Genomic DNA, 20,843 nt, shown 5'->3' on the forward strand with positions numbered 1-20,843 from the left:
CCCTTCCTCTGGGAGCTCCTCCTTGGGAGGTATGGACCTATTGCTGGCCCAAATGCACTTGTAGGAGGTGGCTGGAGACCCCAGTTGGAAGGTGTCACCCAGGAGGATCGGGATCAAAGACCCACTTAAAGAAGCAATCTGGCCATGCTTTCATAGAGTAGATGTGCTGTGCTGGGGTACCACTTCCACCCCTCACCATCTTCAGCTCTCCAAAGCATGGAAGCTGGAATGGCAAAGTCACCCAAACAGCAAAGATGGCAGCCTCCCCCTCCCTCTGGGGACTCTGTCCCAGGAAGTTTTCAAATCTCTGTTAACCAGAGAACATTGATGGTGGTGGCTGGAGGCTCTGGTTGGGAGGTCCCACCCAGTGAGGAGGAACAGATTTGGGACCCGCTTAAAAAAGTCTGGCCACATTTTGGTACAGTAGCTGTGCTGTGCTGGGTTATCCCTTCTGTCCCCAGTCAGTCTGGACTCCCCAAAGTCTGCAGGCTAGAATGGCTAAATCACCAAAACAGGAAAGATGGCAGCCTGTCCCCCTAACTCTGTCCCTGGGAGAATTCAAATCTCTGTCAGTAGGAGAACACTGGAAGAGGTGGCTGGAGGCCCAGTTGGGAGGTTCTGCGCAGTGAGGAGGAATGGGATTGGGGACTTGCTTAGAGAAGCAGTCTGATCATGCTTTCGTAGAGCAGCTGTGCTGTGCCGGGGTACTACTTCTGTCCTGGTCAGTCTGGGCTCTCCAAAGCCTAAGTTGGAGGCTTTGTTGCCCTGAGTTGGGCTGAGCTGCCCAAATAGCAAAGATGGTGGCCTGCCCTTCCCCTGGGGAACTTGCCCCAGGGAGAATTCAAATCTCTGTTGGCCAGAGAACACCAGTGGGGGTAGGCTGGAGGCCCCAGCTGGGAGGTCCTGCCCAGTGAGGAGGAACAGATCAGCGAACTGCTTAAAGAAGCAGCCTGGCCAAATTTTGGTATAGCAACAGTTCTGTGCTGGAGACTCCCTTCTGCCCCCAGTTAGTTTTGACTCCCCACAGACCAAAGGCTGGAATGGTCGAGTCGCCCAAACAGCAAAGATGGCAGCCCTCCCTTCCCCATAGGAAATCCGTTCCAGGTAGGTGCAACACTGTTGCCAGTGGCTGGCTGAAATTCCAAGACAGTGGATCTTATCCTGTGAGATGCCCTAGAAGTGGGGTCTGCAGCCTGTCACTTCTTGGCCCCCTGGATTCAGCCTCCTTCATAGGGGTGTGTATGGGGGTCTAACCTCCCACTTTGCTGGAGTTGCAGTTACTTTTGCCAGGAAGCCTGAAGCCCAAGTATGTAAAACTCCTGAGTGTCCACACATGCCTGAGCAGCTGCTCTGTGTGTCACACTGAAGGCCCTGGGGGAGTGGATTCACAAAGGGATCTCCTGACCCAAGGGTTGCAAAGACCCACGGGAGCAGTGTGGTTTCCTGGGGTGGTACATTGACTCACCACTTCCTTGTCTGGGAGAGGTTCCCTTGGCTGCATGTTGCTCCTGGGTGGGCTGTCATTTTGCCTTGCTTTTCTCCGTCCTCTGTGTGTCAAGTTGTTTCCTTGATTACTCCCAATGAGTGTACCTGAATGTTTCTGTTGAGGGTGCTGTATTCACTTGCCTCTTTCATTCCTGTGAAAGCCATGCACCCTAGCTGTTTCTAGTTGGCCATCTTGGCCACACTCCAGTATCTATAATGAAAATATTTGACTACACTAAAATTTAGAACTTTGGTTCCTCAAAAGATACCATGGAATGAAAAGATACAAAATAGTGGGAGAAGATATTTGTAACATATATAATCCATACAGCATTAGTATCCAGTGTTAAAAAAAAAACTTCTATAAATAAGAAAATTAGCCAGGACATGGTGGTGCACACCTGTAGTCCCAGCTCTTTGGGAGGCCAAGGTGCAGGGATCAGTTGAAGCCAGGAGTTTGAGGCTGTAGTGAGCTATGATCATACCAACAGCACTCCAACCTGGGCAACAGCAAGATCCTGTCTCTATAAAAAAAAAATAATGCAGACAATCCCATAGAAAGCCAGACAAAGGTTGAACAGGCACTTTATAATACAGGAAATCCAAATAATCAATAAAAGGTTCTCAATCTCACTCATAATCAGATCAAGGAAAATTTAAACCACAATAAGAGAAAGAATTCAAATTTCTGTTGGGGGTGACTAGAGGCCCCAGTTGGGAGGTCCCACATAGTGAAGGGGAATGGATCAGGGAGCTGCTTAAAGAAGTTGTCTGGCTACACTTTGGTAAAGCAACTGTGCTGTGCTGGGGACATTTGTGCATATCAGATTGGTATAAATAAAAACATTTTGGGCCGGGCACGGTGGCTCATGCCTGTAATCCCAGCACTTTGGGAGGCCAAGGTGGGCAGATTGCTTGAGGTCAGGAGTTTGAGACCAGCCTGGCCAACATGGTGAAACCCCGTCTCTATCAAAAAATACAAAAATTAGCCAGGCGTTGTGGCACATGCCTGTAGTCCCAGCTACTTGGGAGGCTGAGGCAAGAGAATCGCTTGAGCCAAGAGGCAGAGGTTGCAGTGAGCTGAGATCCTGCCACTGCACTCCAGCATGGGCAACAGAGTGAGACTCTTTCTCAAAAATAAAAAAAAATTGGCAATTTTAGACAATTTCATGTATTGGCAAGGATGTGGAGCAAAAGGAATTCTCAAATACTGCTAATGGAAGTATAAATTGTATGTTTGTGAAATTGTTTAACATTATCTAGGAAAGTGAATATATCCCATGATTGATTCAGCAATTTCAGTTCTATGTGTATGTGTGCATGTGCACACATACACATGCATAATCACAAATTTAGTGGCTAAATAATGCACATTTATTATCTTACAGTTCTACAGCTAAGAAATCCCAAAATCAATGTATTGGTAGGGCTGCATTCCTTTTGGAAGAATCTATTTCTTTGACTTTTCCAGCTTCTAGAGGCCTCCTGAATTTCCTGCTTCATGGCCCCTCCCTCCATCTTTAAGCCCAGCAGTGTAGTGTTTAAAAATTTCTCTCTCCTTTGCTTCCACTGTCATGTCTCCTTCTCTAGATCTGACCCTCCTAATTCCCTCTTACAAGGATCCTTGTGATTCCACTGGGCCCACCTGGATAATTCAGAATAATCTTCCCATCTCAAAACCCTTAACTTAATCACATCTGCAAAAGCTCCTTTTGCACGTAAAATAACATATCACAGGTTCCAGGGATTAGGACATGAACGTTTTTGGGGGTGGGGAGTGTGATGTATTATTCTGTTTAATAAATACATGTTAATGTATTCATATATACGTGCACCAGGATAATGTTCATAGCAGATTTGTTTGCATTGTGGACCGAAAACAACCCCAATCTATTTATTTAAAGTTTAAAAACAGGCAAAACAAAACTGTATTGTTTAGGAATGTGTAAGTGACAAAGGTACAGACAAAACCAAGGAAGAAAAAAATTGCCAGAGATCCAGATTAAAAAAAAAAAAAGAAAAGAAAACCAAGGAAGCAACCATCATAAAAGACAGGTGAGTGGGTTACCTCTAAGGGCGAGCGGTCACGATTAGAGGACAAATATGGGGAGAGTTTTGGAGTGTTGGCAATTTTTTTTTTTGACTTGAACATGGTTAAGTGGGTGATTGCTTATAATTACTTGTTAAATTGGGTTAATTACGTTTTATTTACATGTTTTATGCTCTTTTCTGCATGCATTTGTGCCCTATTTTTTTAAATTAAAAAATAAAATAAAGTAAGACTATGTTTCTTGCACTTAAAATACTGGAATACCAAAGAAAATTTGAAAAACTTTTAGAATGAAGAGAGTTTGGCAAGATGGCAAGAACCCTTGCTTTTTCCGCTGGGCCTTTCTTCCTCCCACCCTGAGGGTGCTCCATGGAAAATGCAAATCTACTTAACTGACATTCCCAAATGTCCGATGTATAGAGTATGAATTTCAAGTGGAGCCTGGGACTGTGCCATATCCTGCTGTGAGCTACAGTTTTCCAGCCTCTAGAGCCATCTTAACATGGTGCCTGCCTGGTGTCTATTCCCCCAGTATGTGTTCCAACCCCTGCCCAGGCCTCGTAGTGCTAGAGAGGATATTGACATGGCCTCTCCATGGAAACCTCCAGGGCTGGTATGACACCTTAATAAACAAAAAGGGAGGATTGTGGGTACAGAGGTGACCCGGAGGAAGACAGGTGTTTCCTTCTGGGTGGTAGGGAGGCTAAGAGGGCCATCCAGAGTAGGGACCATGAACTGGGGTCTCAACATGAAGACTCGTTCATCAGATCTCAAGGGGGCAAGGCCCCCAGGCTGAAGGAGGACTAGGGGTGAGGGTGGGGAGGACGCTTGGATTGGCTGGGTGCTGTCTCTGTGCTGAGAGATTTGGGTGGTGGGAAACCTTGTAAAGAGTCTCAGAGTCTATTGAGAAAACATCCAGACTAGACTTTTTTCATGTGATAAAATATACATAACATAACCATTTTTAAATGTACAATTCAGTGGCATGAAGTACATTCACATTGTTGTGCAACCATCACCATCATCTACCTCCAGAATGGTTTCATCTTCCCAAACTGAAACTCTGTACCCATTAAATATAAACTCTTCATCCCCCAGCCCTCAGCCCCTGGTAACAACTACTCTACTTTCTAGCTCTGTGAATTTAAATACTTTAGGTATTTCATATAAGTGGAGGCAGGCTGAGCATGGTGGCTCACACCTGTAATCCCAGCACTTTGTGAGGCTGAGGCAGGCAGATCACTTGAAGTTAAGAGTTCGAGACCAGCCTGGCCAACATGCTGAAACCCTGCCTCTACTAAAAATACAAAAATTAGCCAGGCATGGTGACTCATGCCTGTAGTCCCATCTACTCAGGAGGAGGCTGAGGCATGAGAATTGCTTGAGCCTGAAAGGTGGAAGTTGCAGTGAGCCAAGATCGTGCCACCGCACTCTAGCCTGAGCAACAGAGTGAGGACTCTGTCTCAAATAAATAAATAAATAAATAAATAGAAGCATATAATATTTGTCATTTTGTGTTGACTGATTTCATTTAGCACAATGTCTTCAAAGTTCATCCATATTGTCACATGTCAGAATTTCCTTTCGTTTTAAGGTTGAGTAATATTCCACTTATATACATACCACATTTTGTTTATCCATTTATCTACTGATGGACATTTGGGTTGTTTCTACCTTTCAGCTATTGTGAATAATGCTGCAGCGACAGACTGAGTATCTGTGCCTCAATATTCTTACATTGAAACCTAAGCCTTAATGTGATGGTATTTGTAGGTGAGGACTTTAGGAGGTGATCAGGTCATGAGAGCACAGCCCTCATGAATAAGCTTAGGCCTTTATAATAGACACCTCAGAAAACTCCATTACACCTTCTTCAATGTGAGATTATAGCAAGAAGATGGCTGTCTATGAACCAGAAAGTGGGTCCTCACCGGACACCAAATCTTCTGGTTCCTTGATCTTGAACTTCTAGCCTCCAGAACTGTGAGAAATAAATTTCTGTTCTTGAATAGCCACTCAGTATGGTATTTTATTATAGCAGCCCTAACGGGATAAGACAGCCACTATGAACATTGGTGTGTGAATACAGGCTAGATGTTTCAAAGTGAAAAACTAAGGCAATTTCAGTTAAGAAAACAACCATTGGAGAGGCCAGTACAGTTACAATTACCAAGACCAGAGAGAGACCCAGGAACTCCAAGTCCATCTCCTACCTGCTGTCAGTGACCTCATGGCCCTGTTGGCACAGGCATCTCTGCAGAAATGAAGTGTGGTCATTCCAGGCCACGGGCTTTTCAATAGCAGCTCAAACTTCATCCCAGCCTCACGGAATACTGTACACGTTCAGTGGAGTGACAAGAATGTGACTCAGTAGATAAATCTGAAAGTTTTCCGAGTTGAAAAAGTCCATCGCAAACCTGCAAGATCCCGTATGCAAGAAAATGCTTAGAAAACGTTAGTGCTCAATAGTAAAGCAAATGTTTCAAACTAAACTCCTACAAATGAAGCCAAACGTAAGGTTCTATGTACAGACGGGAGACTCACCAATCAGGTACAGCATAGAGATCCTCACTACAGTGAGGTTTGCCTGGACCCATCCTGGTTTTTTAAAGCTAAAAGTCCTTTGTACTGGGAACCCCCTCAGGCCAGGGCAAATCTCTTGTGCTCTTGGGCTTCACAGGGCCTTCAGCAAAGATGTCTCTGCCGTACTTGCCTCTGGGTGCCTGCAGGGGAAATACACACAGTGAGCCGGGAGTTCGTAATCGCCATAATCGCAGCCACCTGTAGGAAAATAGCCTGTTGCACGGCAAGAGTGACGCCATCTTGAAGCAAAACCACCATTGTGACTGACGTTTGACTCCTGAATACCAAGGTGTTCGGCAGCAAGGTCAACAAACAATACGTGCAGTGTAGATAAACTCTTGTAAAGATGCTTACCTAACTCCCCCAGAGGTTAGGGGTTTTGCAAGAGTGTCTAAGATATGAACAGTTGCACATGCATTTATCCTAAAAGCTTGCCGTATTAAGAGTACTTTCTGGAGGACAAGCGTGGGGATCCACCGTCTTGGCTGCCAGAGACATCACTTCCGTTCCTAAGTCCCTATTAAATGCTTCCTTCTGAGAAACTGGAGTTTTCAGACTTTTACTTCAGCCTCTTATTACTTCTGCCTCTCAGCTCCCTCGGCCTTTCGGGGTGGGTGTGCGTTAGACCTGCTCACCGCAGAAGCTATGTAAATTAAAGGATGGCAACAGCAACAAGCCAAGCAAAGCCGATCTCCGCTAGCATGCGTCAGGTGCCTTTGCATGAGTGAGAATTCGCCCTTTAAGTGGACGAATTACAGAAAGACACTTTTCCTCCGGGATGATACACTCTTGTGCTCAGCGCATGTCGAGGTCTGGCTTATGACCCTCTCACCGCTAAAGCTCAAAGCCCTTTTGGAAGACTCAATGCATGTGATTATGTGGGAAGAGCACTCTGGAGAGCTCTGAGTAAGAGGCAAGTGAACTTGTCCTGGAGCTCCTGTGAAACACAGACCCCTGCAGCCCCCACTGCCTGCATCAGGAGTAGGGCTTATAAAGGCCCCGAGGTATTCTCATGGGCCTGCTCCTTTGCCCCGGAAGTGGACACCATCAGAAGTTGCAAAGTCTGTAGAATGCAGAGCTTACATGAAGACGTGCAGTGAGACCTGTCCTGTGTGGTCCAGGCCTGTGTCATGGAACGCTGTCCTTCAGACTTCTGGGTCACTCTCCCCTTAATGCCAAATTACATACAACACGAGCCCCAGCCTGCTGGGACCACATAGCACTCCCGTGATCCGGGGCCCTGTGGCTTCCTCTTTCTCTGATCACTACTCAGGGCTCTTGGCAGTTATGCTCCAGGCTGCTTGTCACACTTCCCCTGCTGCTGTAACTCGGAGCTACTCACTGTACGGACTGGAAACCAAGCAGTAGGGGGTGGGCATCACCCCTGCACTCACAATTCCTGAGCCAGGTCTCCAGGCCTGAGATAGGGGGCCCTACCTGGGGATTTAAGAAAGTGGATCCAAGCTCTGTCAAGGAGAAGACCTCTGGCATCTTCTTGAGCTGAGTCCTGATGAAAGAGCAGGCCTGGGAGGAGGGCTTTCTCTGAGAACAGGGGGTGATGGTCCAGGGGCTGAAGGATTTTAGCTCCCCAAAGAAGTGCCCTGGAGGAAGATGTGTGTGAGTCAGAGCAGTGAACATTTGTCCAAACTCTCCTCTCTCAGTCTCAGGGACTTCCACTTTAGCAGGAATGAAAGGTTATCCACACCTGACAGGTCTCCTTGGGGAAAGGTTAGTCAGGCATCTGAATGGGGAGGCAGGTGCATGGGAATAGCTGGCTTTGAGTGAAGGGCATGGGGGAGCTGCAGCAGGGCTGTGGGCAGCTGGTTTAGGTGCTCTGCACCTGCACGTGGCTGTGGCATGCCTGGAACCTGGGGGGCACACACAGAACACTTGGTTTTTTCCAATCACCAGCCACAATTGTGGCCCTTCCTGCCACTTACTCCTGACCCCGGTCAACTTCTAGGGCAGATTCCCAATTCTGGAGTCACTTGCAGCATTAAAAAAAAAAAAATCCAGCACAGCCTAGAGCCTCAATCTCTTTTCCAATGTGATGCCCATCTCTTCCCCTCCCTGGGGCTGACCAGCACTGGCCACAGACAGCTGAAATGGGGGTGCAGGGGAGGGCATGGTCTGGCCTTTCTCTTCTCTCTTCCCTCTTTAGGACCTTTTCTTCCGTGGTGTACTGGGGCAGGGAAGAAGAGGGTGGAAAGAGACCTGTCTCTTACATGACAGACACTACCGTCCTCCTCTGATCTGTTGCTGCTTTTCGGACTGGCCGTGTCTGGCTGTGAGGCTGTCTGTCTGGCAGGTGGGTCCCCATGGGGCATGTGTATGCATCCTACAGGACTTTCCATAAAAACAAGCAGAACCTCCCTCGTCACAGTTCCCCATCAAGGGAAAACCCATGTTGTGGCCTCTTCTGAGCCCCCCTGCTTGGGACCCTGTGGTTGTCCTGCAACCTCTGCCTGATGTGTCCCCTTGCCTGGAAGGCAACCCTTTAATCAGAGGTTTAAGCCCTCTAACTTTTAGGTGTCCACTTAGGGGATAGGAAATCCTATGTCCTTTCTACTCCACACGGTGGGAGGGTAGAAGGTTCTAGGGTCCTCTGTCTGAACAGTGTCTTCCTGGCTCAGAGGCATGTGGTTGGGTGTCGCTTGTCTTTTCCAGAGCAGTTGGTAAAATCCTATCTAGCATCCTGTTAAACTGTCACCCAACACTGAGGGGGCAGTTTAGAACAGGCAGATGACTCTAGTGGACAGTTAACTAGTAAGGAGGCAACACCACAGTTGCCTGGTGTCTGTAGTTGGCGTCCTTTAGATGGAGACTGACGGCAGGGTTTTAGAGTGTAGAAACTGCATTTATCCTAAAAGCTTGCCGTATTAAGAGTACTTTCTGGAGGACAAGTGTGGGGATCCACCGTCTTGGCTGCCAGAGACATCACTTCCATTCCTAAGTCCCTATTAAATGCTTCTTTCTAAGAAACTGGAGTTTTCAGACTTTTACTGAAAAGGAAAAAGGGGCAGAGAGCAGTGGCTCACGCCTGTAATCCCAGCGCTTTGGGAGGTCGAGGCAGGTGGATCACTTGAGGTCAGAAGTTTGAGACCAGCCTGGCCAACATGGTGAAACCCCATCTCTACTAAAAATACAAAAATTAGCCGGGCATGGTAGCACGCACCTGTAGTCTCAGCTACTCAGGAGGCTGAGGCACAAGAATCGCTTGAACCTGGGAGGCAGAGGTTGCAGTAAGCCGACATTGTGCAACTGGACTCCAGCCTGGGCAACAATAGTGAGACTCCGTCTTAAAAAAAAAAAAAAAAAAAAAAAAAAAGAAAAGAAAAGAAAAAAGAAAAAAAGAAAGTGGGGGCACGTTTCATCTCACATGGTACGGGTCGCATGCTTCTTATCCGGTAGACGCCCAGGGATAGTTCCAAGGAGGTGGAGGAGGGCAGGAAGGGAGAGAGAGAATCAAAGTCTTAAGTAGGGGTGAGGGAGTTTTGGCGGGGCAGGGATCCCAAAATAAAAAAGACTCATTGTTCCCTGAACTGGAAGGAGCCCTAGGAATCCTCAGTGGGGATTTCCACGGGAAGAAAACTGACTTGTTCGTCTCCTGGGTCCTGGTCCCAGGCAACCAACCGTAAATCAGTGGAGGGCCAACAGCAGAGGTGGCGTGAGCAGAGAGGCGTCCATAAAGGCTGCTCTGACAACTGGGAGACATGCAGTGGCAGAACCTGGGCCTGAGAGCTGTGGTGAGAACCAAGGCGGCCTGGCCTGGACCAGGATGGAGGAGTCCATGGGAGCGATGAGAAGCAGACGGCGAAGAGAGACCTTCAGAGGCTTGTGTGGGCAGTGGGGAGAGGAGCGAGTAGGTGGAGCAGGAGTGATGGGGGTGACTGAGCCAGGGAGAGCGAGCAGGGTCTGGGTGGGCCCACTCAGGGCATAAGCTAGGGAAATACCAGGAAAATCCCCAAAGACAGAGTCCTGAGAGGAATCCAAGCTGTGGCATGAAAGAAATTAACTGTGGAGCGTGGAAATTGCAACCCAGACCCAAATCAAATGGAGAAGCCTTCTAGAAATGCAGCACTGCTGACAAAGGGACCCTCTACAAAGTGCTCACTTTCCCAGAGGAGAAGGAACTTTCTGAAATCTGAGAGAGAAATGTAGATGCTCTCGTACCTGCTCTGAGCTCTGCTCAGAGACTCCTAAGAGGGCTCGCTTATTAAAAGAAAATAATTTCACAACAAAGTGAGTAACAGTTAAGTAATCTGCAACATAAATACACATGATTGTCAGTTAGGTGAAAACTGAGTGGCTCACTCCAGAGCTAAACTTTCAACCGCTGACGTCTGTAACAAGGAGTGGAGTATTCCTGGGATATCGAGAAGGAATATTAGTGACCCAGGACCTGAGCCCAGTTCTCAGGCCTGGGAGTTCAAGAGCCTGAACAAAGCCATGAGAGATTTGGTTAGTAGCAAGAGCCCAGCATCATCCAGGGTTCTCGGGAAGCTATTCAATAAGTTATTAAAATTGCTTTCTTCGATGTGCAGCCGCTGTTTTTCTCTTGAAGAAACCAGAACATTGGGTCAGGTGTAGAGAAGGTGGAAGGGTTGTGCCAGGTACCTTGCTCAGCCTGGGGCAGTGGGCATCCCAGCCCGGGTGGCAGTTTCCCTGGGGTGTGGGTGTGGAGATGGGCAAGGTTTGCAGGAGTTCCTGTGGGCCACAGACAAAAGAGGCCAGTCAGCTTCTGGAAGCCGAAAAGACCAGGAGCGCCCTTTGAAAAAACTGAGAAGGTCCTGGGTGGTGGCTCTGGCCCAGCCCTGGAGGGGCCGCTGGCAGTGGAGAGGGTAAGAACATGGGGGACGGAGGTGGAGTGGAAATGCTGCTCCTGTTTGGGAAAGGGCAGGACAAGGGCAGGTACTCTTACCTGGAATGGGTTCTTCTGGGAACACAGAGACTCTAGTGACAGAGGGATGCTCCCCAGCCTCACACACCTCAGTCGTCTTTGGATTGTTCCACATGGATAAAGAAGATGAGGTTTAAAGAGCTTTGAGGTGTTCAGTAAGGCAGCCAGGTTAGGCTTCAGAAAGGTGGTGTTCTACAGGGGCCAAGTGTGTGTGGTACAGCCAGGAAGGGCTGTCCTCGTGGCCTTGTTTGCCATTCCCCTGCCTCCTTTCTGAGGTGGCCTTCACTAGTTCCCCCATCACCTCCCCCAGCTCTGTTCTGCCCAGGCCCCAGGAGGAACCCAGCTGCTTTCAGGGCAGAGCAACCAAGCAGATCACAGCACAGTCTGACACACGCTGGCAGGGCAGGGACCATCATTCCTCCTGGCTCCAGGTGCACTGGGCAAGGGCCCGGGGTATAGGGGCACTTTCTGAACCAGCTTCCAGGATGCAAAAAGAAGGAGGTCAGCTGTGCCAGTGTGAATATTACAATCCCCACACTTGGCGAAGCACATCTACCACACACATCCTCCATGAGGCAAAGAATAGGCTGGTGGATGAAACTGCAGTGAAGATGCCAGATAAAGGTTGACTCAGGTGTGACCCTGCAGGTGCGCCTCACCCAAATGTGCCCAAGCCCAGAGCAGTGACCAGCAATACAATGGCAGTGATAACTGGTAGGGAGGGCAGTGGGACTTCGGGGCTGTGTGCTCACCTCAGGATCCATTGCTCCTGGATCTCACCTTTCTGCAGGGGAAGAGCAAGAACACATGAGTGCCTGGCCTGGGGCTGAGCGGAGCTGTTCCTACCCTGTGCCCATCTGGCACCAGCTACTCATAGAGGGCATGCTCAGGTGCCACTGGATTTCAAGGATGATGTTCAGGAAGTTGTCTTTAGTCTGGATTCTAATGGCCATTGTGGGTAGCGGCTTTTGGAGGCTGAGGGGAAGAAGGATGAGGAGGAGGGGGAGGCAAAATGGTCTCCACATATGTGTACTGCTGGGAGGTACCGTGGTCTTCCCTAACCTGTGTGGATCTGAAGTGGCCTGGCCCACATCCTCTGTAAAGGCCCAGCACGGGGGAGGGTGGTGCAGGAGATTCAGGGAGTGTGGGGGCTGGGGGGATGATGAGGTGTGGGGAGAAGCCCCAGATGAACTGATACTCTTTTCTGATATGGAACCTCCATGACAAACACATCAACGTATTCATCATTTTCTGTAAAGAAAAGATCAGTAAGGCTGGAAAAAATGTAAAAGGTTTCTCCTCACCTCACCAAGGAAGACAAGACAGAGTGGGCACGGCTGAGAAGCAGCCTGGCTCTGAGCTCACCTGGGCCTGTCTGTGTCCCTGCCTAGCTAGCATCTGGTCCTGCCCTTCCCCGGACAGCTCTGACCTGCAGCTGCCCACCCAGGCCGGCCCTTCCCCTCTCTCCCTGGGAGGCAGACAAGACTTTGCATGGCAACGTCATCCACACAACTAATGCCCCATGTGAAGCCTCCCCCACTTAGGAGAGCGTTTCCTGAGGGCCTGGACTGCCAGGTTCTTCGCATTTATGCCCCAACCTTGTCACCTCACAGTTTGGGGGCAGCTTCTTTGAGAACAGGGAGCTCTTGGTTTTGTCTGCGATAGATATGATAAATGCAATAGGAATGCATCTTCCAAAGCTTTGTATTCCAGGTAGGTAACAAGAGAGTGACAGACGCTGAAAGCCCATAACTTATTAATAACAATAGGAACGATATGGCCACCCCAGGTACCCAGATATTGGAGCCCTCGATTGAGGCCAACAGATGAAGCACCTGCAGCCCCAAACCCAGCGCTCCCTAGGGAGCACTTCTTCTGTGGCATGCCTGGCTCCAGATCATCCTTTAGGTCATAGCTGTCCTTTCCTCCTGTCTTCTCTGATAGTGCAGGCTGGATGAGGCTGCCTCATTTCTGGGCTTCCGCCTCCCACAGGCATATTATTCTAAATGGGGATTCTCCAACTGTCTTCTCTATTAGACTGGGCCTGGGATGGGGGTGCTCTGCACAGACTGGGCCCCAAGGAAGCCATGTCCCTGCAGCAGGGGAGAGAAAGGCGAGGGTGCACAGATGACGGCTGTGTAGGTCTTGGGGACGGAGTGCAGAGCCAGGTTGGGAGAGGAGGCCAGGGCTCTCCAGCTGGGCCCCCCGGTGGCTTTTTCCTGAGCTCTCTGCTCAGGTGAGCAGGGGACATCTGACGGCACTGCTTGGCTGGCCAAGAACCCTGCGCTGCCTTCTGTGGTGACAAAACCAGGCGATGTCATCAGGGCCACCAGCGGAAACACAACTGAGGTCATGGGCATACTAAATCTGACACTTGCAATGCCATGGAGAGGGTGGCGGAGGGGCTCGTCACAGTGACTGAGGCCCAGGTTCTTGCCTGTGGCGGGTACCCCAGAAAATTCCACTAGGCCTGTGGGGGTGAGTGATGGGAAGAAGGAGGCATGTACCTCTGGTTGGACTGGACCCTGAGGGACAGGACTTCCAACACTGTGGCCCACTCCGTAGGGATGGGGTCAGGCCCACAGCGATCCATTAGACAGGGGTCCAGAGACCCCTCCTGAAACCTCCAGGGCTTTGGCAGATCCCGGGCTGCAGTCTTGGGCTGGCTTTCCTGTCCGGGCCCTGTCACAGCCTCCCTCATGCCTGCCCCAGGGGTGGGCATGTGTGCTCATTTCCCTTCTTGAAAGCAATCAGCCCAGCCTACAAAGGAGGGTTCCCCTAAGCCGGGCTGGGTTGACGCAAAGGCCTGGGGTGGAATCACCATCTTACAGGGGACCAGGTCTCTCCCCAAGGGCTGGCAGGACTGTGGCCTCTGGAGGAGGGAAGCGGTGCCTATGATTTTGCATGAAGCTCCTATACAGTCAAGGCAAACCTCGAAGGAGACCCCCAGGATGACCCAGGCTGTGCCTCGGTCCAAGGGCTCACGGAAGCGCTGTGGTGGCCAACTACCCAGATATCCTTGGCAGCCCCTTCTGAACGAGGTTTGCTTTTAGGAACACGTCCCTCCATTCCTCCCTGGTTCATCGAACAGCAGCAGGTGTTGGGCTGCAGTCACTGGGCCTCTCTGGGGGCCAGGGCTGCACCACCTCCTGCCTCCTTTGCTCTGCCTAGCTGGCCTCCCTGCCCATCCCAGCCTCCTCCCATGGCCCCACACCCTGCCTCTGGGGCCTTCCATTCCATATTCTTGCCTACCAAGGCCCTGGGTCCTCCCAACCTCCTCGCCCTCCGACCCCAGGCTGCCAGCCCCTCAAGGTCACCTCCAGGTGGTCACAGCTCAAGCCACCAAACCTCACCACCCTTATTGCCTCTAGCCCCACCTCAGGGGCTGACTTGACCTCTATTTCACAGAGAACACAGAAGCCATTGTCCCCTCCCACCACAAACCTGTGGACCAACCGGGCCCACCCCACTGCACCTACCCCACCAGATGGACTGGGCCACCCAGGCAGCCTTTCCCTGAGCTCTCTGCGAGGAGCCCGTGACAGCTGATGGTGGGGCACTGCCTGTGCACTGCCAGCCAGCCATCTCACCCACTCCCAGCTCACCTCCATCAGAGAGGAAAGAGCTCAAACTTCTGTGTGGAAGGTGCGTCTCTGACCCTGTGACTCCTCTGGCTGCCCCATCCCCCTCTTTGCTTCAAAATAAAACTTCAAAGAAACTTCTACCTTCCATCTCACCGTCACTCGCTTCTCAGCCCACTGCCAGCGGCTTTGCCCCACCATACACTGAAACTACTCCGCCAGAGGCTTCAGGGATCTCCCCGTCAGTAATGGGAGTGGTTACATCTCATCCTCACCCTGCTGTCCCCTCCTGCCACGTGGCATCATCCCTTAAGGCCATTATTGTCCGATGCTGCCCAGGGGGTGCTCAGCCTCTGGGTTGGACTGTTCTGCTTATCTCAGTCCCAGTGGTGTCACTTCCTAGCTACATCAGCTCAGCTTCTCTGAGACTCAGTTTCTTCATCCAGAAAATGGGGCTAATAACAGTACCTGCCTCACAGTTCATCATGAGGATTAAACAAGTTCAGCCATGAAAAGAACTTAGTTCCCCACGCTTCACAAGTGCCACTCAATAGAAGTCAGCTGTGAGAGCGCTTCCCTTCACCCAGTCCTCTCCACCCCGTAAGAACCTACCTAGTCCAGCTTCCCACCACCTATCTTCCAGAGGACTCCCAATATCCCCTCACTGGCCACCCTGCTGCCTTGACCCTTCTCATTCATTCCCCCATAGCAGGTGCACCTGAGCTTCACCACACCTCCCCTGGTTGAAAACCCCGCAAGTCCTCCAATGCTCCTAGCATGAAGCCTTGACCTCTTTTGCCTTTAATAAACTATGTGTGTGTGTGTGTGTGTGTGTATATATATATATATAAATTTTTCTGGAGAGATGGTCTCACTCCAACGCCCAGGCTGGAGCGCAGTGGCACAATCACAGCTCCCTGCAGCCTCGACCTCCCAGGCTCAGGTGGTCCTCCCACATCAGCCTCCCAAGTAGCTGGGACCACAGGTGTGCACCACCATGCCTGGCTAATTTTTTGTATTTTTTGTAGAGACGAGGTTTCACCAAATTGCTCAGGCTGGCATATAATCATTTTTAAAACGAGACAAACGCTACAAATGTCAAGATTTATAATACTACTACTCAGGATTTTGTGTGCATGTGTGGTTACAACACAAAGTCTCGACTTTTAAAGAAACAAAAAAAAATACAGGAATGTTTTGTCTCCACAGCTTTAAATTCATTGAACTTTAAAATTCCCTAGAAAAGCCCACTTACATTAAAAAAAAATACAACTTTTCTCTATAAGGAATCACATTATTTGTGCACAAGTCCCCAAAACATTTATATAGACAGTAACACCAAGGTACAGTTGAGTATGCAAGGAACAAACTCTGGGTCCGTGGGGCAATAGGGGACCCTACCGGAGCTAAGATTGCTGAGGTGGTTAGATCAGAGCCCCTCGAATGTCACTGAATCACCGAGGATCTTGTCAAAATGCAATTTTTGATTCAGAAAGTCTGGGCTGGGGCCTGAGGGTTGGCACCACTAACAAGCTCCCAGGCAGTGCTGACCTGCAGGTCTGGGACCACAGGAAGGGTAGCAAGACTTGAAATCTGTCTCCCTACAAGACTGAGCTGCTAGTGGAGGTTACCATGTCTGTTTTATTCACAGCAAGTGCTTTGTAGACGTCTGTTGAATGAATCGTGCCTACCGAGTACGCAAGCTGGTCCTAAGGCTCCCCTGTGTTGTGTTGAGTTGTGCCTGTCAGACTCCACTCCGGGTCCAGAACCTAGGGCTCCTCCTGGTCCAGGGCCCAGCCTGGGGCTGAGCCAGGAGCGCATATCAGCTACAGAAATTATCCTCACAGCATGGCCTTGAGTGACAGCCTCTTCACCTGCCTCCCCACAGCCACATCCTTGTCCTTGTCTTCACCTGATCTGCTTATGCTCAGAAGCCCAAAGCACCCAAATTCCCCTGCCTCAGCATAACCTCCTATCCCCCATCCCCCACACTGATCACAACACACTGCACCACGACCCAGACCCTGGCCTTTCCTTCCTGCTCTCCTCTCCTTCCCACCTGGGGCCAGTCATCTTGAAGAAGTCTTCCACACGCCCCCATCACACTCATCCCTTTATCAAAAGCCCCTACCCCATGGGATGGGTCAGGCAGGCCCCAAGACAGGCCCGTATCAGGAGGACGCCTCTCCTCTCAGGGGCTGCCCTCTGGGATAACCACCCCCGCCCTTCTGGGTTTCCTGCTTCCTATCTGGCTGCAGCTTCTCAGGTCCCTTGTGGATTTCCCCACGGTCTGTCCCCACTCACATCCCCTCTCTGTAAACCCTGCCTACTGGGCCTGCACCTGGCAAATCCATGCTCAGCACAGACAGGGATCGAGACCTCTCAATACAACCGTCTCCTGCCAATCCCTGCCCCAGCAGCCTGAGGCCCAGTCTGAAACCAGGGAGTTGCTCTACTTTCTTCTCTCCTCCCTTGACCTCGCCCCTCAGACCATGCCAATTCTACCTCCTAAACCTACCAGGACAGCCCCTCCCCCAGCTCCCAGTGACAGTGTCCTCAAGAGCTCCTGTCCTCAGGTACCTGAGCTCAGCTCTCAGTGCTAGGAGAGAGACTGCCAGGGGCTGCAGCCAGGCCTCCTGCAGGGGCTGAGTCGCACAACACAGGGAACAGCCATGCCACTGCTAGCAGACCAGTAAGACAATGGCCACCTGGGGCCTGAGCGCCCTTGGCCACCCACCAGAAACAAAGTGTCAAGGAGAAGCTGCCCGAAGCCCATGGGACAAACCACTGGGGACTGGAACACCAGTAATTCTGTATTGGGAGGGGGCACCAAGAGATGTGCTTCCCAGAGCCTGAGGCTGCACGTGGATGTTTAGCAGTGTGACCGGCTACCAGACAAACTCTCATCTGTTCCAGTGGCCTCCTGGCCACCCACCAGGACCAAGCAGGGCGGGCAGCAGAGGGTCAGGGTAGTCCAGGTGATGGCAGATGAGATCCCACTGGGCAGGAAGCCTGAGTGAGCTGAGTCAGGCTTCCCCCTCCTGCCACAGGGGTCCTCTCACCTGCTGCCATGCTTCCCATCTCTCATCCTCCTTGACAAGATGAAGTGATACCCTTTAAGTAATCTTTTTTCTTGTTTCACTGATCTTGAGTACTAGAAAGTCATGGATGAATAATTACGTCTGTGGTTTTCTATGGAGGTTCCATGTCAGATAAAGATCCTTCTGACGCCTGCCTCACACCACCCCCCACCCCCCCGCCACCGCCTCGCCCGGGGTTGTGGGCACTGTGCTGCTGCACATATAAGGCGGGAGGCTGTTGCCAACTCTTCAGAGCCCCACGAAGGACCAGAACAAGACTGAGTGCCTCCTGCCGATCCAAACATGAGCTGCCTGCCCGTCCTGCTCCTGCTCCAACTCCTGGTCAGCCCCGGACTCCAAGCTCCCATGACCCAGACAACGTCCTTGAAGACAAGCTGGGTTAACTGCTCTAACATGATTGATGAAATTATAACACACTTAAAGCAGCCACCTTTGCCGTTGCTGGTGAGTAGCTGGAATAAGACTGGCCTGTAGCAGAGAGGGGTGGTGGCTGCTTCAGGCCAACAGGCCTCACGGGCCTCTCTCTCCCTTCACCCCTACAGGACTTCAACAACCTCAATGGGGAAGACCAAGACATTCTGATGGTAAGAGCTCAGCCCGTGGATCCCAATCCACTTCCTGCCTGGCTGACTTCAGCCATGTCATTCCGTCTTACCTAGCCTTGCTTTCTTCATCTGTAAAATAGGGTTAATAGCGCCCATCTCAGTGGGATTGTTATGACAATCAAATGACACAACGTGCATAATGTTCTGGCCCAGCATCTGGCACTGGAGTTCAATACATGGCCATAGCCACGGCTATAATAATAAAAATGACTTTTAAATTAGAAAATGAAAAGGCAGTTCTAGGTGAGGAATACCAAGGGCCTTAAGGTCAGTTTTTGGTAGGGCAGACTCTGGACTGACAGACAGAAATTTCCCCCACAGATGTGCCAGCTTCTTTTTCCCTTAAAAAACTGAGTTTGTATTTTCCACCCTCATTGGCTGTGGCATTATCATTTACAGTTATTTTTCATGGTTCCAGTTGGTTGCAGTGGTTCTGTCTCACCTTTGCATGACATTTCTTGGGTCAAACAAGAAGTGGAAGCCTTTGCTGAGTTCCTGGGCCATCTGTGTCTGGGGCACTCACAGCTCACACGCCGCACCCGTTTCCATGCTGGGGTCTCTGTGATTTTCTTCTTGATTTCTAGGAGACTTTAATTCAGTCAGGGCATGAACACTGTTATCAGCCTCTGAGCTACAAATACTTCCCTTGGAAAACCCCCTGCCTTTTGTAGAGCTTCTTTTTGGAGATATTTTTTCCCCCAAGTGCAGAAAGATCCACCTAGGTACCCCCTCCCCACCCTTTTTTTTTTTTTTTTTTTGAGACAGAGTCTCACTCTGTTGCCCAGGCTGAAGTGCAGTGGCATGATCTCAGCTCACTGCTACCTCTGCCTCCTGAGTTCAAGCGATTCTCCTGTCTCAGCCTCCCGAGTAGCTAGGATTATAGGCGTGCACCACCACTCCCATTTTTGTATTTTTAGTAGAGGCGGGGTTTCACCATATTGGTCAGGCTGGTCTTGAACTCGACCTCAGGTTATCTGCCTGTCTCAGCCTCCCAAACTGCTGGGATTACAGGCTTGAGCCACCACGCCCAGCTCACCTAGGCCCTTTGTGTAGCTCACATGGAGCCAGAGACTGGGGGCTTGAGGAAACCAGGTCCTGCCTGCCACTCACTTCTAGGCCTGTGCCCTTGGGCAGGGACCCACCTGAGGCAAGAACGGGACTAGGAGGGAACCCGAGGAGGTCCCCAACAGTGGGCTTGGGAAACTGTGGGGGTGACTTCCACCTGCTTGTGGGAGGGATACTCCGTAACCTTTCCCCCTTAAGTGTATTCTCTGCCCCGTTAGGAAAATAACCTTCGAAGGCCAAACCTGGAGGCATTCAACAAGGCTGTCAAGAGTTTACAGAATGCATCAGCAATCGAGAGCATTCTTAAGGTATGTGAAGCTGTTGAGGGTTTGGGATCCCTGTGTTGGCCCTGCCCTGCCTCTGGGGAGGACAGCAGGGCCCACTCCCTTTCCAAGGGAATCTCTGACCATCGGCTTTGGTCTCTTTCCACAGAATCTCCCCCCATGCCTGCCCATGGCCACGGCCGCACCCACGGTAAGCTGTCCCCCAAGATGCCCCTGTCATGGCTTGCTCCTCAGCTGGTCTTCACCATTACAGCCTGGACTCACCTAATGCCACCTTCTTGGTTTCTTTATAGCGACATCCAATCCGTATCAAGGACGGTGACTGGAATGAATTCCGGAGGAAACTGAAGTTCTATCTGAAAACCCTTGAGAATGAGCAAGCTCAACAGACGACTTTGAGCCTTGAGATCTCTTGAGTCCAACGTCCAGCTCGCTCTCTGGGCCGTCTCACCACAGAGCCTCAGGACATCAAAAACAGCAGAACTTCTGAAACCTCTGGGTCGTCTCTCACACAGTCCAGGACCAGAAGCATTTCACCTTTTCCTGCGGCATCAGATGAATTGTTAATTATCTAATTTCTGAAATGTGCAGCTCCCATTTGGCCTTGTGTGGTTGTGTTCTCATTTTTATCCCATTGAGACTATTTATTTATGTCTGTATTTATTTATTTATTTATTGCCTTCTGGAGCGTGAAGTGTATTTATTTCAGCAGAGGAGCCATGTCCTGCTGCTTCTGCAAAAAACTCAAGAGTGGGGTGGGGAGCATGTTCATTTGTACCTCGAGTTTTAAACTGGTTCCTAGGGATGTGTGAGAATAAACTAGACTCTGAACAACCGCTTTGTTACCAGTGTCTCAATTTGACTCGGAACTTAGCGACCATTTTAGGGGAGACTGGTGTGCCACGAATACTGGGTGGCTTGATCCTGCCACATGGATGCTGTCTGGGTGAGCTTGTTCTCACACTGCCCTCCTGCCACCCCTATTTCCAGAAAGGTGATGATAACCCTAGCAATCTTGAATATCCACAGAACTGCTACCAGGTACCAGGAGCCGTTCTGAGCATTTCACCTGTGCTATCTAACTTATTCCTCACCCCAACCAAGAGTATGTTTTCTCCGTTTCACGGGAAACTGAAGTTCAGCGTGGTTGAGCAACTGCCTAAGCTGATAGTGGCCCAGCTGGGGCTTG

At 50.4% G+C, this 20,843-nt stretch overlaps 2 protein-coding genes across 4 annotated transcripts in view; one reads left to right on the plus strand and one right to left on the minus strand.

The window, feature by feature from the left end:
* The window catches only part of ACSL6 (acyl-CoA synthetase long chain family member 6), a 115,189-nt gene extending 94,992 nt beyond the window's left edge, over positions 1–20,197 (minus strand). For 2 of the 3 annotated variants that reach the window (XM_063612998.1, XM_063612996.1), the window contains exons 1-3: positions 7,556–7,719; positions 6,080–6,258; positions 5,749–5,952 (exon numbers count right to left, since the gene is read on the minus strand). In XM_063612998.1, the coding sequence (XP_063469068.1) occupies positions 5,749–5,851 (103 nt within the window). In that variant the 5' untranslated portion in view covers positions 5,852–5,952; positions 6,080–6,258; positions 7,556–7,719. Of the gene's footprint in view, positions 1–5,748; positions 5,953–6,079; positions 6,259–7,555; positions 7,720–18,747; positions 18,894–19,918 lie in introns of those variants that run through there. The other variant, XM_063612992.1, reaches the window with a different exon arrangement.
* IL3 (interleukin 3) lies at positions 17,931–20,487 on the plus strand. Its single transcript, XM_055299632.1, has 5 exons — positions 17,931–18,144; positions 18,243–18,284; positions 19,589–19,678; positions 19,803–19,844; positions 19,948–20,487. Exons 1-5 carry the CDS (start codon positions 17,983–17,985, stop codon positions 20,068–20,070), a joined length of 459 nt encoding a protein of 152 aa, XP_055155607.1. The 5' UTR covers positions 17,931–17,982; the 3' UTR covers positions 20,071–20,487.
* The last annotated feature ends 356 nt before the right edge of the window (positions 20,488–20,843 follow it).

The sequence above is a fragment of the Symphalangus syndactylus genome, chromosome 11 (genome assembly GCF_028878055.3).
Source record: "Symphalangus syndactylus isolate Jambi chromosome 11, NHGRI_mSymSyn1-v2.1_pri, whole genome shotgun sequence".
NCBI classification, from domain to species: Eukaryota; Metazoa; Chordata; class Mammalia; order Primates; family Hylobatidae; genus Symphalangus; species Symphalangus syndactylus.